The sequence below is a fragment of the Medicago truncatula genome, chromosome 8, assembly GCF_003473485.1.
Source record: "Medicago truncatula cultivar Jemalong A17 chromosome 8, MtrunA17r5.0-ANR, whole genome shotgun sequence".
Lineage (NCBI taxonomy): Eukaryota > Viridiplantae > Streptophyta > Magnoliopsida > Fabales > Fabaceae > Medicago > Medicago truncatula.
Window position 1 is genome coordinate 14557683 of NC_053049.1, and position 16223 is coordinate 14573905.

At 33.1% G+C, this 16223-nt stretch overlaps 2 protein-coding genes across 2 annotated transcripts; both read left to right on the forward strand.

Annotated features, from left to right (window-relative positions):
• Positions 1–832: 832 nt before the first annotated feature.
• Positions 833–2418, forward strand: LOC11445103 (aspartic proteinase CDR1). Its single transcript, XM_003627738.3, has one exon. The coding sequence runs from the start codon at positions 970–972 to the stop codon at positions 2287–2289; it is 1320 nt and encodes a 439-aa protein (XP_003627786.2). The 5' UTR covers positions 833–969; the 3' UTR covers positions 2290–2418.
• A 7571-nt stretch (positions 2419–9989) lies between these two features.
• On the forward strand, positions 9990–11289 carry LOC11446969 (aspartic proteinase CDR1). The gene is made up of 2 exons (XM_024772888.1): positions 9990–10289; positions 10468–11289. The coding sequence occupies exons 1-2, from the start codon at positions 9990–9992 to the stop codon at positions 11287–11289; spliced, it is 1122 nt and encodes a 373-aa protein (XP_024628656.1).
• Positions 11290–16223: the final 4934 nt, after the last annotated feature.

The window sequence follows — 16223 nt, forward strand, 5'->3', positions numbered from 1 at the left end:
TTTAAATGAATGTTAAAATGGGTAAAGAAAAAGTCAGTTCAAACTCATGTATTTTCTTTATATGTAGTATAAATACATTGTTAGTACCATTGAAAAAGATATGTAAAGTTTATTACAATATGAAAGTCTAAAATATTTAAGCCTATAATTTTAATGAAAATCAAGATTTCATAAAAAAAAATATTGTTCCTAATTTATACGTATTAACGTAATAAAAATAGTAGATACATAAACACGTAGTGTTCGTGTGAATGCTATTACTTATAATGTACATTGTACCATTAGAGTTTTTCTTAAAGTGAAAGTTTTCATTTTTAAAATTTATTTATGATTTTCAACTGTTTTTTTTTTAATAAGTTTTGGCTTTTTATAATTCTAATATGTTTTTTTCTTTTAATTATATGAACAATTTGCTTACAACTCCAACACTTGAGGGAATGTTCCGTTGGTACACACAAACGCAATTGAGTTTTTCAATAAAAACAACACGTATACGTATAGAATAACCAACATATATCTAGTATTTGTCAACAACAAAAAAGACCTATCTATATATATATATAGGATCCCTGAGGCACTGGTTAAAAATACTATAAAAGAGAATTATTATCATAAAATAAAACTGTTTTTGATTTTATTATATAATTTCCTTTTTTATATTCTTAATCAGTGTCCCTAGGGACACCGGTTACCATTTCTCATATATATATTAGTATTTTTTTTTATTGGAATACAACAAATCTAGTAGCATTTGAATTTTTAATAACACTATAATAAATTCTTGATAACTTCCATCATTATGTACATCCCATTAAATTTAGATAGTTTTAGATCAATAAACAATTCCTCTGTATGCGATAATGCGTCTATCTACTTAATTTTTTCATTTCCTTCGAATAGTCTATAAAAAGGCACCGAAAAACATAAACATTGTAACACAATTTTCATATCATTATTTCTCTATACATTATGGCAACAATGGGTAAACGTTCATTTCTTACCCTTCTATTCTTTTCCATCTGTTTCATTGTTTCTTTTTCTCATGCTCAAAAGAATGGTTTTAGTGTTGAACTCATCCACCGCGACTCTTTAAAATCACCACTCTATAAACCTACTCAAAATAAATACCAATATTTTGTCGATGCCGCACGTCGTTCCATCAACCGTGCCAATCATTTTTACAAATATTCCCTTGCAAATATACCTCAATCAACTGTAATCCCCGATATCGGCGAGTATCTAATGACCTATTCAGTTGGTACACCACCATTTAAGTTATATGGTATTGTTGATACCGGTAGTGATATTGTTTGGCTTCAATGTGAGCCTTGTCAAGAATGTTACAACCAAACCACTCCTATGTTTAATCCGTCGAAATCGTCAAGTTACAAAAACATTCCTTGCCCATCAAAGTTGTGTCAATCTATGGAAGATACCTCATGTAATGACAAAAATTATTGTGAATATTCTACTTATTATGGTGATAATTCACATTCAGGAGGAGATCTTAGTGTTGACACTCTTACATTGGAATCCACCAATGGACTTACAGTTTCATTTCCTAATATTGTGATAGGATGTGGAACTAACAATATTTTGTCCTATGAAGGCGCAAGCTCTGGTATCGTTGGCTTCGGAAGTGGACCCGCGTCTTTTATCACTCAATTGGGATCCTCAACTGGTGGTAAATTCTCCTATTGTTTAACACCATTGTTTTCTGTAACAAACATTCAATCAAACGCAACGAGCAAGCTCAATTTTGGAGATGCGGCTACGGTATCTGGAGACGGGGTTGTGACAACTCCTATATTGAAAAAAGACCCCGAAACCTTTTACTATTTGACATTGGAAGCATTTAGTGTTGGAAATAGAAGAGTAGAAATTGGAGGAGTTCCAAATGGTGATAATGAGGGTAACATCATAATTGATTCGGGTACAACATTAACAAGTTTAACAAAAGATGATTACTCTTTTTTGGAATCTGCTGTGGTAGATTTGGTGAAGTTAGAACGTGTTGACGATCCTACTCAAACATTAAACCTTTGCTATAGTGTCAAAGCTGAGGGATATGATTTTCCTATAATCACAATGCATTTTAAAGGTGCAGATGTCGATTTGCATCCTATTAGCACATTTGTTTCGGTTGCTGATGGTGTTTTTTGCTTGGCTTTTGAATCATCTCAAGATCACGCCATCTTTGGAAATTTGGCTCAGCAAAATTTGATGGTTGGTTATGATCTTCAGCAAAAAATTGTGTCCTTTAAACCTAGTGATTGTACCAAAGTGTGATCACTTTTATAGACTTTGTTTACTTTCTTACTTGCATTTAAAATAAAATAATCTGCATGTTATTTGATGTATTAATAAAATACATTTGAAGGTCAAATTATAGGCATCACGGAAAAGTTATTTATATTCTTTGAACGACAAATATTTAAAAAAATATATATAAATAAGGAAGCATATTATATCGTCAAAATTTAAAAGAATTAAAATTTTCTATAAGTAACATACCATTACTTCGATTATTATTATATTTTTGCTTACAAGATAAAACTAAAGAAAAACAAAAAAAAAAAAATTCATGATTATTGTCTCCGATGATAAGCAACACCCATTATATCCGTCATAACCAGCAATCGAAGATCTGCTGGAAGATCAAGAACAATCATGATTCTTAGTAAACCTTTTTACAACTTTGGCTAAATAATCAACACATATTTTATCCATCCTTGAAGTGTAATATAATTGGAAAGCCCATTCTTTAGCCATGTAATTTTTCTTATAGTATTATATTCGTAGTGATGAGTGAAAATGTAAATAGCATGCATGGAATCTATGTAGGCAAACAATGTCTTCCAAGAGAAATTTTTGTTAGGAACGAACCTAACATATTATTTTTACAAACAACAAATTAAAACATGACACATCATTGTTTTATTTTAAAATAATTTGGAAATAATTTAAGAAATGAAAAATAATTGTTCCTCCTCTCTCTCAACCATTATTTGCAGTTAGTATTCACCACCACCAATCATGGTTAAAAGAAGAAAAAAATGACGTGTCATGTTTTAATTTGTTGTTTGTAAGAATGATAGTTAGGTTCGTTCCTACACAAGAATTTCTCATAATAATAATAATAATAATAAGGTTTAAATATGTTTTTAGTTCCTATAATTAAATCAACTTTTTGTTTTAATCCCTTTAAAAAAATTCTTTAACTTTTAGTCCCCAAAAATTTTGCATCTTCACTTTTAGTCCCTCCTTTTAAATAAAATCAAATGTAGAATTCATATTTTTGATTAAAATTTTGCAAAAAAGTTTATAATATTAGAAGAATCTCTCCAAAAAAAAAAATAGAATTTATTTACAAAACATTAATTAAATATGATTTTTTATATTTTTGGTGGTTAAAAATTCATATTTTGTTAAAAAATTCTTTTTTTTTTTTTGGGAGAGATTTTTATAATATTCTACATATTTCTGCACAATTTTATTAAAAAAATAATAATACATGAGTTCAGTTAAAAATAGGGACAAAAAGTTGTGATTGAAAATTTTATATGGACTCAAAGTTGAAGGAAAAATTTAGAGGGGCTAAAATAAAAAAATGATATATTTATAGGGACCAAAAATATATTTAACTGAACCGTACAGTTTCGACTGAGTCGGTCGATGGACTTCGATACTCAACACCGTCCACCTTTCTTATGTCTATGTGGTTGAGTTGGCGGTTGATTTGATCCATATGATCTTTCAACCCGAAAATATTGACATCAGTGTGAATCCTGAACAGATGGGGTGGTTTTCCCCCGTTGTAGTAAACTGCAACTAGCTTGGTGTTCGAATCAATGACCAGAAATTTCCATGGTTTTTTTTTGTGTGTGTGGTTTACTGCTTATGAAACCCGACACACTTATTTATAGAGGTTTCTGGACGTCGTGAATCAGAGGAACTGTCAGTGCAATGTGGACCACACAAAGAATCTTGTCGTGGATTATTTTGGATTGTATAATCTGAAACATCCCTCACCATACACAAAGTATGAGGTTTCTCTCATTTTCACTCATTATTGAAGCATTTCGAATTACATAATCTAAAACGTTTGAAAAAGTTTCGAATTATATAATCCAAACAAAATCAAAGTTTTGGACGGCATAGGAAACTCATGGAACACGTTTTTCAATGAATTTTACCAGTTTTAATGACTAGTAAAACCCCCTTTGAACACGTTTTTGATCATTAATTAAGAGTAGTTACACTCTATGCAACAAAATCTTCACTAATTTTCCCTATAAATACCCTTCAAACCTTCACAATTAATTTCTTACAACATCATCTCACACTTTCTCCTCCTCCTTCCTTCTACAACAATGTGTTTCCATCATCGACCTTTTAGAAAAAGAGGTTACTTTGGAAATTCAAGGATTGTATGAACGATCAATGGGATGGTGCTGCGCAACAAAGAAGCACAGTTGGTCTGGGTTTCAGGTTGGTCTGTCTGGGTGCAAGGTTGACCATCAAGGTCTCTTTTGCCCTAGAGAGGAAAGAAACCTTACCCCAGCCCTTGCCCCCAACTATCTTTTTCTCCTTCTCCCTCCGGCTTCCCCCTCCATCTGCTTGCACTACAAGTTTAGCTTTATGTTTTTAATAGATTATAATTAGGTTTGAATATTTTATGTAATAAGCTTAAAAAGTTTTAAGTTTAGGCTTTGTTTTATTGTAAATGTATTGATATAAGAGGAGTGTTATGGACACTATTTTTCTAACACTCTCTCTAACACTCATTCTCTTATTGGATGAAAGTCATGCCTGTGGGTACCACACATTGGAAATGCATGCATGTGGGTTCCTAGCATTTCTCTTGATATAATAATACAATAAGATTTTGTTTGTATCATTTTGTTCTTTTAATTTTTTTTAGATCTGCATTTGTTTTATGTTTATGTCATCGAAATAATATGATTACAATCTCTTTAATATAAATAAACCACAATTTTTTTAAAATTCTGGGCAAAGCAAATTTCGGACTATATAATCCGAACATTCTTGACAATCTAGTTTGGATTATATAATCTGAACCAGAGGTATTTTTGGAGGAAACAAAATAGGGCGTGTGAGAAACATATACTGTGGGGAAAGTAATAGTCTAAAAAATTTAGTAAAATTGAATAAGGTCAATTGATATGACTAAATATTTTTTCTTTATTTTTTTTCATTTCATGTAAGGATGTGTCTAATAAAATTGATTTGTGATTGTGTCCATGAAAGATTTTCTCACCATGCTAAGGGAGACGTATTGATGAGACGCTTCATTATTGCTAAAAACATGGTCAGTGATCCTTAAAAAAAAAAAAAACATGGTCAATGATACAAAAGAAAAAATCTCATCCTTAGGTCTGCATTTCGAAGGCAAAAGAATTGAATACGATCTGGACTGATAGTAATAATGATGCAATGATTCCAAGGCCTTATTATCATTGCATATCTCTAAAATATTTGCAATCATTTATCTCATAAAAATCCAAAAATACTACTATTTATTGGCACACTGAGGAGAACAAAATAGTGTCGAGATTCACATTTTCTGTGGGATCGATATTTTTATTACGACAGTAAAATCGTGCACTTGCGGTCATAGAGTTTTTAGTATTGTTGTGGGGGACTTGTTGAAAATCGGGGTGATTTTTTTCCAAGTTAGTATAATTTTCTTATTATTTTGTTTTACTATCACCGTGATTAAAAATTTTCTCATAAAACCTAGTTTGATCAAATTTTTACGAAATGAATGTCTATTTTCCGGTTTAAAAAGAGAAAATCCAAAAATATGATACTTATTGGTAGAGTACCAAATGATGCCATTAAACTGAGAATTTTACATTTTTCATTTTGGGATAAAGTGTAAAAAGTCTTCCTTACTATGGCAGTCATTGATTTGAGAGCATTCTGAAGTGCGAAAATTGTGCAGGTGAAACATTCTGAAGTTTTAGAAATGCAGAAAGGATTGGAACAAAAAGTTCTATTTACTACAATAATTAGAAGCAAGAGATGCTGATTCAAATTCATTGTCAGATGCACAAGTAGATTCTGGAGAATCAAGCTAGTAGCAGTATGCAGCAAGGCTTGAGAAGAAAAGGGATTATCAAGCCCCGTGATTTTAGTTTTGTTCCAATTTAAGATGTTTGTAGAATCTGAATTAAGGGGGTGTGTTGAAGTATAATTCATATTCTAATGTTAGTTAGTATAGGATAAATCCAACTATGTTTGTTGGTTAGTTGGTTAGTAAGTAACTAACTAGTTAGTTAGTTTGTTAGAGGCTTGTAGTGCAAGTTATTCAACTTATCCTATAAGTACATGTTTGTATTCTGTAGATTACAGATTGTATAGCTCACATCTCATATCTCTCATATTCAATAATAGAAGAGTTTTATCATTTCTTTGTAGTTTCCTCTTTAAGTGTGAGTGTGTAGAGATCATTCTAATTTTTCTCTCAATTATGTATGTGCATGTTCTATCAATTTCAAGGATCAAGAGCCCAAAGGAAACATTTCCCCCTTTGAAGAATTGGAAGAAAAAGCGAAAGAACTGTCTTCTACCAAATATGGGACAAGGTATGACCTATTCCATTTTCATATAGAAATATTGTTATCATTTGTAAAAATAGAACTAGAATAAGGGAGTTAGGAAATCGTCACAATCTCGTTGAATGTAATAATGCTATGCTATATCTATAAAAGGGAGCGAAATAGAAGAAACCAAATGGTGAAGTAAAGAGCGGGGAAGATGGTTTTCCACCTATTATGATCCGATCTGACTGAGAGATTAGTCTATTCAATTACACGCAGGTTCACACCAAAAAAAATGTTACAACATCACCAAAAAATCAATATGACAATCTTGCTCTTCTATCCACCCAAAAAGAATTATCATTCCATCTTCATCATGACACCGTATTGCATAAAAAAATTGGATTCTCAACTTGTTTTTGCTTACAAAATTTAAAGACAGCTTGAGCATTTCCCACGTCAAAATGTTTTCTTCTAATTAAGATGTCTAAGATATTCCAGCAGTCCACACTAGAAAAAGCATTATCTCCACCATGAAACATTGTAGCAACTTTCCCTGCATGTATTCCTTTTCATCAAATTCTCAAAAAGGTTATTAGTTGCTATACTTATTTTTTTTACACCACAAATAGGTGAGGTTTAGCATGGGAAAGTTACTTTTTTCCCACCATGGGAAAGTTAGTTTTTGACCATTAGATCAAAGCAAGAACACATCCTTATCATACTCCCTCATCACTAGATTTTCTTCTTTTGTCTTCAACCTCACAACCATCAACCAATACGGTTATTATTCCCAAGGCTAAAATATGTTTTTGGTCCCTGCAAATATGGCGAGTTTGGATTTTGGTCCCTAGTAAAAAAAAAATTGAATTTCATCCCTGCAAATTTTTTTATTTTTTAAATAGTCCATGGATCCACTTTCTTGATGATTTGTCACATTTGTGAATATGTGGCATTAGCTGCAAACTTGTATATGTGCCATCCATGTGGTAATTATTTTATTTTAATACGGTGATGTTGTTTTGATGGTAAGTCAATCTTATAAGATCCATGTGCATATTATTGTTCCTTAGAGCATATTTTTTGGTCCTCGGCTTCTTGTTTTGATTGGTACCAAAAATACGGTGATGTTGTTGTATTTGATACTACATACAAGGTCAATTCTTATGAAATGCCATTTGGGATTTTTGTGGATATGAATAATTATGGAAAGACTATACTTTTTGGATGTGCACTCTTACGGAACGAAATGGTGTCTGCATTTCGTTGGCTAATGAAGGTAACTATTTCTCAAATATCTTTTTTATTAAAAAAAATATTTGATTATATGTTCCTTTCTGGTATGCATATGCTTTTATATCTTTGATGAAGAAGCCACCAACGACTATACTAACCAATCAAGATCCATGGATGAAAGAAGCAATCTCAAAAGAGTTTCCATCGAAAAAACATAGTTTCTGGATATGGCACATAACTTTCAAGTTTACTTCTTGGTTTAATGCTCTACTTCGAGACAAATATGCAAAATGGTGTTCTGAATTTTATGAGTTGTATAAGTTAGAGACATGTGAAGAATTTGAGCACCAATGGCCTTGTTGCTAAGTATAACTTGCAGTCAAATAAACATGTGAAAGGATTGTATGAAATCAGAAATTATTGGGCACTCGCATATCTTCGTGATCATTTCTTTGGTGGAATGACAACCACAAGAAGATCGGAGAGTATTAATGTTTTCATTAAAAGATTCATCAATTCTCACCCAAGTTTAACTGACTTTGCAAAGCAGGTATGTTGTATTGATCATTATATTAAAACTCGTTAGTTTGGAAGGTATGATGCATTAGTGTTTATTCCCAAAAATCCATATTAATTCATTTATATTAACTTTAGGTTGATGTAGCAATTGATGATATTAAACAAAAAGAAGACCACGATATAATGTTAGAGAAGTGCAAAGGATAAAATATGAAGTTGATGTCACCTTTACAAGAGCAAGCTCATAGTGATCTCACTCGTTTTTCTTTTCAAAAGTTTCAAGAGGAGTTTGTGAGGTCCTCACAATATTCAATTGATCATGAAAATGGTAATGTGTTTGTGGTGCGGTTTTATAAAGATGTTAATAGTAGGAAACATGTAGTGTTTTGGGATGGTAAGGTAGCTACATGTAGTTGCAAGCTCTTTGAATTTTGGGGGATATTATGTCGTCATATTCTTAGTATTTTTCTTCATAAAGATTGTCATGAAATCCCTTCTAACTACTTGCCTTCACGGTGGTTGCTTCAAGTATCATACGATGATAATGATGTGGAGTCTCAAGTTAATGTTGTTGGTGAGGAGCAATTACTAGATTGTAACAATGAACCTCAACCACAACATGTTGTTTATTGTCCTCCAAAATCCAAACCTAAAGGTCGTCCCAAACGACGACGACTTAAAGGGGGAAAAGAGCTATCACATAATATGAACACTTGTGGATTATGCAGAGGTTTATGACATAACATTGTCACATGCCCACTTAAGGAAAAGAAGGCAAACAAGAAAAATAAAATTTGTGACGATCCAAATTTAAATCCAATTCTCCTTCCAAAAGTTTAGGTACACATTTATTATTCATTTTATTTATTAAATTCTCTATATTTCTAATTTTTGTATAATTATGTTTATTTGTTACTAATTAAAATTAATTTATTTGGCTATATTGTATGTTCTTTTAATAGGAATATGCATACCACCTGGAGTGGAATTTCTACAAGTTTTGAAAAGGAGGTTGACTATACAAAGCATGGAATCCTATTTTGTTTTGAAGAGGATTTAATTACACATTTGAAAATTTAGTATTTGATATTTTAATTGGATATGTTTTATCTTTGAATATTTTAATTTGATATGTTTTATCTTTGGAATTGTTAATTTATTTTCAGTTTATTTGGATATGTTACTAATTATATGCATAGGCTTTCAAAAAATGATTAAAAAAAAATCACGTAAAACAAATTTCCTTGAGTAAAATTGCAGGAAAAATTTTTATTAAAAAATGAAGGCATGAATACAATGGGGGTGGGACATTCCTGAAATTGGAATCACAAGAAGCTCGCGCGCGTTGTTGCAGTCTAGGTCCTTAAAGGAAAAGAAATTTGCACTATTAAATATAACTATTTCTTATTTTAATTAGTTGATTTATTTCCTATTTTAATTGAGGTAAATCAAGTAAGATCTATTCATTTATTATCTATTTAATTTCCTATGTGATTCCAGCAACACAACATCACTAATAGTCTTATAAAAACGTTTTGAAGAACATACATAAACACACAAACTTAAAATTTTAATCACAAATTAGAACATAGATAATTTGCACAAAATAAAAGTGATACCAAATTTTCACAATTCAACATCTCCATCTATCTTTCTCTGATACCAACAATGAGTGCACATTCATTTCTTACACTTCTTTTCTTTACCATTTTTTGTTTCATTATTTCACTTTCTCATGCTCTAAACAATGGTTTCACTCTTGAACTCATCCATCGCGACTCTTCAAAATCACCATTCTACCAACCTACACAAAACAAATACGAACGCATTGCCAATGCGGTGCGTCGTTCCATCAACCGTGTCAACCATTTCTACAAATATTCTCTCACTAGTACACCTCAATCAACTGTAAACTCTGATAAAGGTGAGTATCTCATGAGTTATTCAATTGGTACTCCACCATTTAAGGTATTTGGCTTTGTTGATACAGGTAGTGACCTTGTTTGGCTTCAATGTGAGCCTTGTAAACAATGTTACCCCCAAATCACACCTATATTTGACCCTTCATTATCATCAAGTTACCAAAACATACCTTGCTTGTCTGACACATGTCATTCTATGAGAACTACCTCTTGTGATGTACGAGGTTTTTGTGAATATACATACTTCTAAGTATATGGATGGATCAATTTCACAAGGATATCTTAGTGTGGAGACTCTTACATTAGATTCCACCACCGGCTACTCAGTTTCATTTCCTAAAACAATGATAGGATGTGGATATAGAAATACAGGGACGTTTCATGGCCCAAGCTCTGGTATAGTTGGCCTTGGAAGTGGACCTATGTCTCTTCCATCTCAATTGGGTACATCAATTGGTGGAAAATTCTCTTATTGTTTAGGTCCATGGTTGCCTAACTCAACGAGCAAACTCAATTTCGGCGACGCCGCGATAGTATATGGTGATGGGGCTATGACAACTCCTATAGTGAAAAAGGATGCACAAAGTGGTTACTACTTGACATTAGAAGCATTTAGTGTGGGAAACAAATTAATAGAATTTGGAGGACCTACATATGGTGGTAATGAGGGTAACATTTTAATTGATTCTGGTACAACATTCACATTTTTGCCCTATGATGTTTATTATAGATTTGAATCAGCTGTAGCAGAATATATTAATCTGGAGCATGTTGAGGATCCAAATGGTACATTTAAACTTTGCTATAATGTTGCATATCATGGATTTGAAGCTCCTTTAATCACTGCACATTTTAAAGGTGCAGATATTAAATTGTATTATATTAGTACCTTTATTAAAGTTTCTGATGGGATTGCATGCTTGGCTTTTATCCCATCTCAAACAGCCATCTTTGGAAACGTGGCTCAACAGAATTTGTTGGTTGGTTATAATCTTGTTCAAAATACTGTTACATTTAAGCCTGTTGATTGTACCAAGCCATATTGAATGTAAACTCTTTACTTCATGAATTCATAATAAAACATGCATTATAATATTTCATTGGTTGGATGTTATATATTTTGTTCCAGTAACATTTATTCTTTTTATTTTTATTTAAACTTATTTTTTTATTTTTGCAAATATACCTTATTTTTGTTTAAACTTGCGATTTCCACAATGGTTGAATTATTAAAGACGGTTTAATTTTTTTAAAAAAAATGTTATGTGAACAATTTTTATTTTTACTTTGAAAGTTAAACAATTTTTAATTGTTTTCCTTATAATATGATTAGTATATATATTTAGATAAAACATATATATAGTGTCATACCCCAATTTTGGACCGTTTAAAATCTCTTGTCCGTATTTTAAAATGGTTCACGTTCCCTTTTTACTCGTTTTTTTTTACCATTTAAAATTCGGGTTTCTTGTCTTTAGTCATTCAAAAAGTTTTTATTTTTACATTTAAATCAACGTTCGCATTTCACAACAATTAAAACCGTCTCACTTTCATTTTATGACGCATTTTTGTTATATAGTCTTTTAGTCGTAACGATCACGTCAAAAAAAGAGAAGGCCTAATCGCATTTTAAAAGGCGTTTTTTTTATTAATCTTTTCAAACAAAATTTCGGCAGGGAGGATACTTTGAAGTACCTCATGTCGGATTCCGAAGGGACTTTTTATTTTTTTTCTTTCTTTTTTTTTTAAGCTAGTTTTGTTTTTTATTATTTATTTTCTTTATTTTTATAAAAGTCACTCACGTGACTTCTTTTCTTTCCTTCTCTTTTCTTTTCTTTTTATTTTTTTTTATTTTTATTTTATTTTATTCATTTTGTTTTTTTATTTATTTATTTATTTATCTGTCAAATCTTTTTCTCCAAGTCTCAGCTGCAGGGGTATTTTTGTCATTTGTTTGTACCAGAGAAACCCTAGTTTGTCACTATAAAGCCTGTCAATCATTGGGAAATGGGTCAGAGAAAAAATCACTGTACACACAGATCCAACCAGCACTCAATCACAATCAACAAACCCTAAAACCTTTTCTCTTTCATCTAATTTCAGATCAAATCACCCAAAATCCACAAAAAAAATCATGAACATGAAGAACAGATAAATTCCAGAAGCTCAAATTCGAAGCTGTTCATCACTAACAGCAACAAATCCAAACCTCACATAACCCCAAACAACAATCACGAAATCAGTTCCAAGCAAACCGAATCAAAACCAAACAGAACCGGAGCAAAAGAAAACCATTAGGCCGGAGCAAGCTTGCGCCGAATCGGACCAGAGGGAAAAAGAGATAAACCGAACCAGTTCAAAGAGAGAGAGCTACGGACCGGAGAGAGAGAATAGAGGTAGTTTTTTGCTCATTTTCTTTGAATGTTCTTTGTTAGATCTAGGCTTGTAGAAGCTTGTTTTCAAAAATCTAAGTTAGGATTCATACAAAACAAGAAAAAGGATTGTTAAAAACGTAAAAAAAATTTCAAACGGAGGAGTTTTGTAACTCCGGCGCGGCGGCGCCGCCTGTTGGCCGGCGGCCACCACGCCGGAAAATGCATGGCTCACCGGAGAAGAAGGCTGCAATTGCAGACCTTCTCTCACTAAAAATGTTTAGAGAGAGGGTTTTCTTGTAGTTATGTGTTTTTTTTTGTTACTGAAGCCTCTTTATACTACTTTTTTTTTGTTGAATCTGGTGCGCGAGTATCTTTAATCTTTCCATACACCTTCAGGTTTAGGCCATCAGATTTTAGATCTGAAGGCCAATGATAGTTCCTGTCTTGTTTCCTCTATACGCCTTTGTATTTGACTGCACTGTACACTTTTAGTGTCAAACGTCAGATCGTAGATCAGACGGTCCCTGTGTTACTGTTTTTTTTTTAGTGTTTATTTCCTTTGTTTTTAAACCGTTGGATCTTAGATCCTATGGCTGTGATGAATCCAGGGGTTTGAACTTGGACCATTGATTTAATCCAATGGTCCAGAATTAATCCTGCTGAGCCATTTGTTTATTATTTTTATTTGTTATTGTTTTTACTTTTTTTTAAATGCTGTTTTTTTTATTCTTTTTGACATTTTTGTGTCTAAAAAATTCCAAAAAATATTTTTTCACCATTTTAATTTCCTCTAATTTTAAAAATCCATCCTATTTGTTTCCTTTTATTTTTTGTTTATCTCTTATATGATGATCTTAATTTTTATTTGTCTTAATTCTTGCTTATTACTGCTTATGTCTCATTCACCATAATATTTCTTGTGATTACTAACCATTTAATTTTTGTCTTGAATCATAGCATGCACATTTAGTTTTTTCTATCATTTCATTTTGTCGTTGACTTAGTGTGTATAAATAGGGAATTGATGTAATTTTATTTCTTGCATTTTATTTTGGCATAAAGGCCTTAGGGTTGTATTTAGGAATTGATGTAATAATGTAGGTAACACAAGCACCGACACATGCACCGACACTACCACATTTTATTTACCGCTTTCCGTTAGTTTTTACGACGTTACGTTAGTTTTCACCGTTAGTTTAGAAAAATCATTTTTCACAAAAAAAATCAAATATGTCAAATTCAAAAAAATATTTTTTCTTAGCAACATTTTCCCTTTATTTTCTTAATCAAATTTTTAATCAATTTTAATTCAACTTCAATCATTTTCAAAATTTAAAATCAATCAACCTCACTCATTTCTTTTATCTCATGCCTTGAGGCCTCTTTCTCTTCTTAAAACCATTTTCAAAAAAAAATCTTAAAATCAACCTAACCCACCAAAGAAATTTTTGAGTGGAACTACGTCGGTTTTGATCCCTTTCCCAAAAAGGGTACGTAGGCAGAGGACTCGTCCTTCCAAATCAAATAAAAATAACCAAAAACATACTTCTTCTCCCTCCATTCTTTCACTTAGATTTTTAGGTAATAATTTTTCAAGTAAGCAAATGAATTTAGCACAAAATAATCTAGGTAAGCGGTTCCTTCGGAGTACCGAAGTCGTTTAGGGTGCTTAACACCTTCCCTATTCGAAACCAACCCCCGAATCCAAAGTCTCGATAAGGGTTTTTACTCATTTTTTCCCTTCCCAAGAACAAAAATCGAGAGTTCAAAGATTGACGATTCAAATCAATTAATGGTTTGATATCCGAAAATCGCGAGCACAGAAATGGCGACTTCACTGGGGACATAGATTCTACGCGGGTAAAACCCACCTTATTTTCTTTATTTTGTGCTTTATTTTGCTTACATGTTTACTTTATTACGTGAGTGGTGAGATAAGCTCTACACCCGAGCTTGAGGGAAACTTAAGATAGGACGGTGGTATAATCATAGTTCCATGCCAAGAGTACTCTTCGGTATTGGCACATGTGATAACCCCACTCAACGGAGGGATCTTGGAAGTATGTGTTGTCAACGTGAGTACTCATGTTTGGCATGCTATTTTCAAGTGACCTTTGAAGTTGAGGACCTTTAGTCACCTTTAACCCATCTTGGCCTTTTAGGAACGTAGTGCGGTGGCTAATCGAGAGTACTCTTGAATTAGTTGATACGCGATACTACACCCAAACGAGACTTTCCGACGAATATAATTGGAATGGGAGTACTCCCGTCACCCGATAAATATTCGGAAGTGGTTAAAGACTTTGGCAACTTGGTAGAACCCTTGTTACAAGTGCAATCTAAAAACCTTAATCCTTACCAAATGGCGTTATTACCCTTTGACTCCAACATATGAATTTAACCTCATCATGCATACATGCATCCATCCATAAATATTTTTTCCATTCATCACTTTTTTGAAGGACTTATAAAAGCTTTGTTGTAAACATTGTAGATATGAGGAACCTTAGGCAGTATAGTTTCAGGAAGCCAGATCTCTCGAGTTTGAGGAAGCTAGGGAAGAAAGTGGTTTGTATGGACGATTTCTACAAGCAACATGGAAATTTGATGGGTGTTGTTAAGACAGATATCGACGAAGGGCTTCTCAACGCTTTTGTTCAGTTCTATGACCCGGGCTACCATTGCTTTACTTTTCAAGATTACCAGATTCTCCCCACCTTGGAGGAGTACTCTTGTTGGATTAATCTACCAGTGTTGGACAAAGTACCTTTCAGTGGCCTCGAGGAAATCCCCAAGCACTCAACCATTGCCGCAGCTCTCCATCTTGAAACGGACGAAGTGAAAGCACATCTCATCACTAAGGGAAAACTTTTGGGTTTCTCCACCGATTTTCTTTACGAAAGGACCACATTCTTTGACAAAATGGGGGTTGCCTATGCCTTTAACTCCATCCTTGCCTTGCTTATTTATGGCCTCGTACTCTTCCCTAGCCTCGACAACTTTGTGGATATTAAAGCCATTCAAATTTTCTTGTCAAGGAACCCTGTCCCTACCTTATTAGGTGATACGTACCTCTCCATCCATAGGCGCACCCAGGCTGGTCGTGGAACTATCCTTTGTTGTGCACAATTGTTATATCGATGGATCACCTCACACTTACCCCGAACTCCTCGCTTCACCACCAATCCAGAAAACCTTCTTTGGTCAAAAAGACTCATGTCCCTGACTCCAACCGAGGTAGTGTGGTACGATCGGGTTTATGACAAAGGAACTATTATTGACAGTTGTGGGAAATTTGCCAATGTACCACTTCTTGGTATAGAAGGAGGAATTAGCTACAATCCTACACTTGCCAGACGTCAGTTCGGATATCCCATGGAGGGGAAGCCGCTCAGCATCTATCTAGAGAATGTGTATTACCTCAACGTAGATGACAGTAAAGGCATGAAAGAGCAGGTTGTGCGAGCTTGGCACACCATTCGTAGAAGAGACAAGAGCCAGTTAGGGAGGAAGACAGGAGCCGTTCATGAATCATATACTCAGTGGGTGATAGATAGAGCTGTTCAAATTGGGATGCCTTACAAGATATCAAGATTTGTATCTGC

Coding starts and splice junctions, on each gene's coding strand:
- LOC11446969 (XM_024772888.1), top strand. CDS start 9,990: ATGAGTGCACATTCATTTCTTACACTTCTTTTCTTTACCATTTTTTGT. Junction 10,290..10,467: donor TTGGTACTCCACCATTTAAG/GTATTTGGCTTT, acceptor GTGATGTACGAG/GTTTTTGTGAATATACATAC.
- LOC11445103 (XM_003627738.3), top strand. CDS start 970: ATGGCAACAATGGGTAAACGTTCATTTCTTACCCTTCTATTCTTTTCC.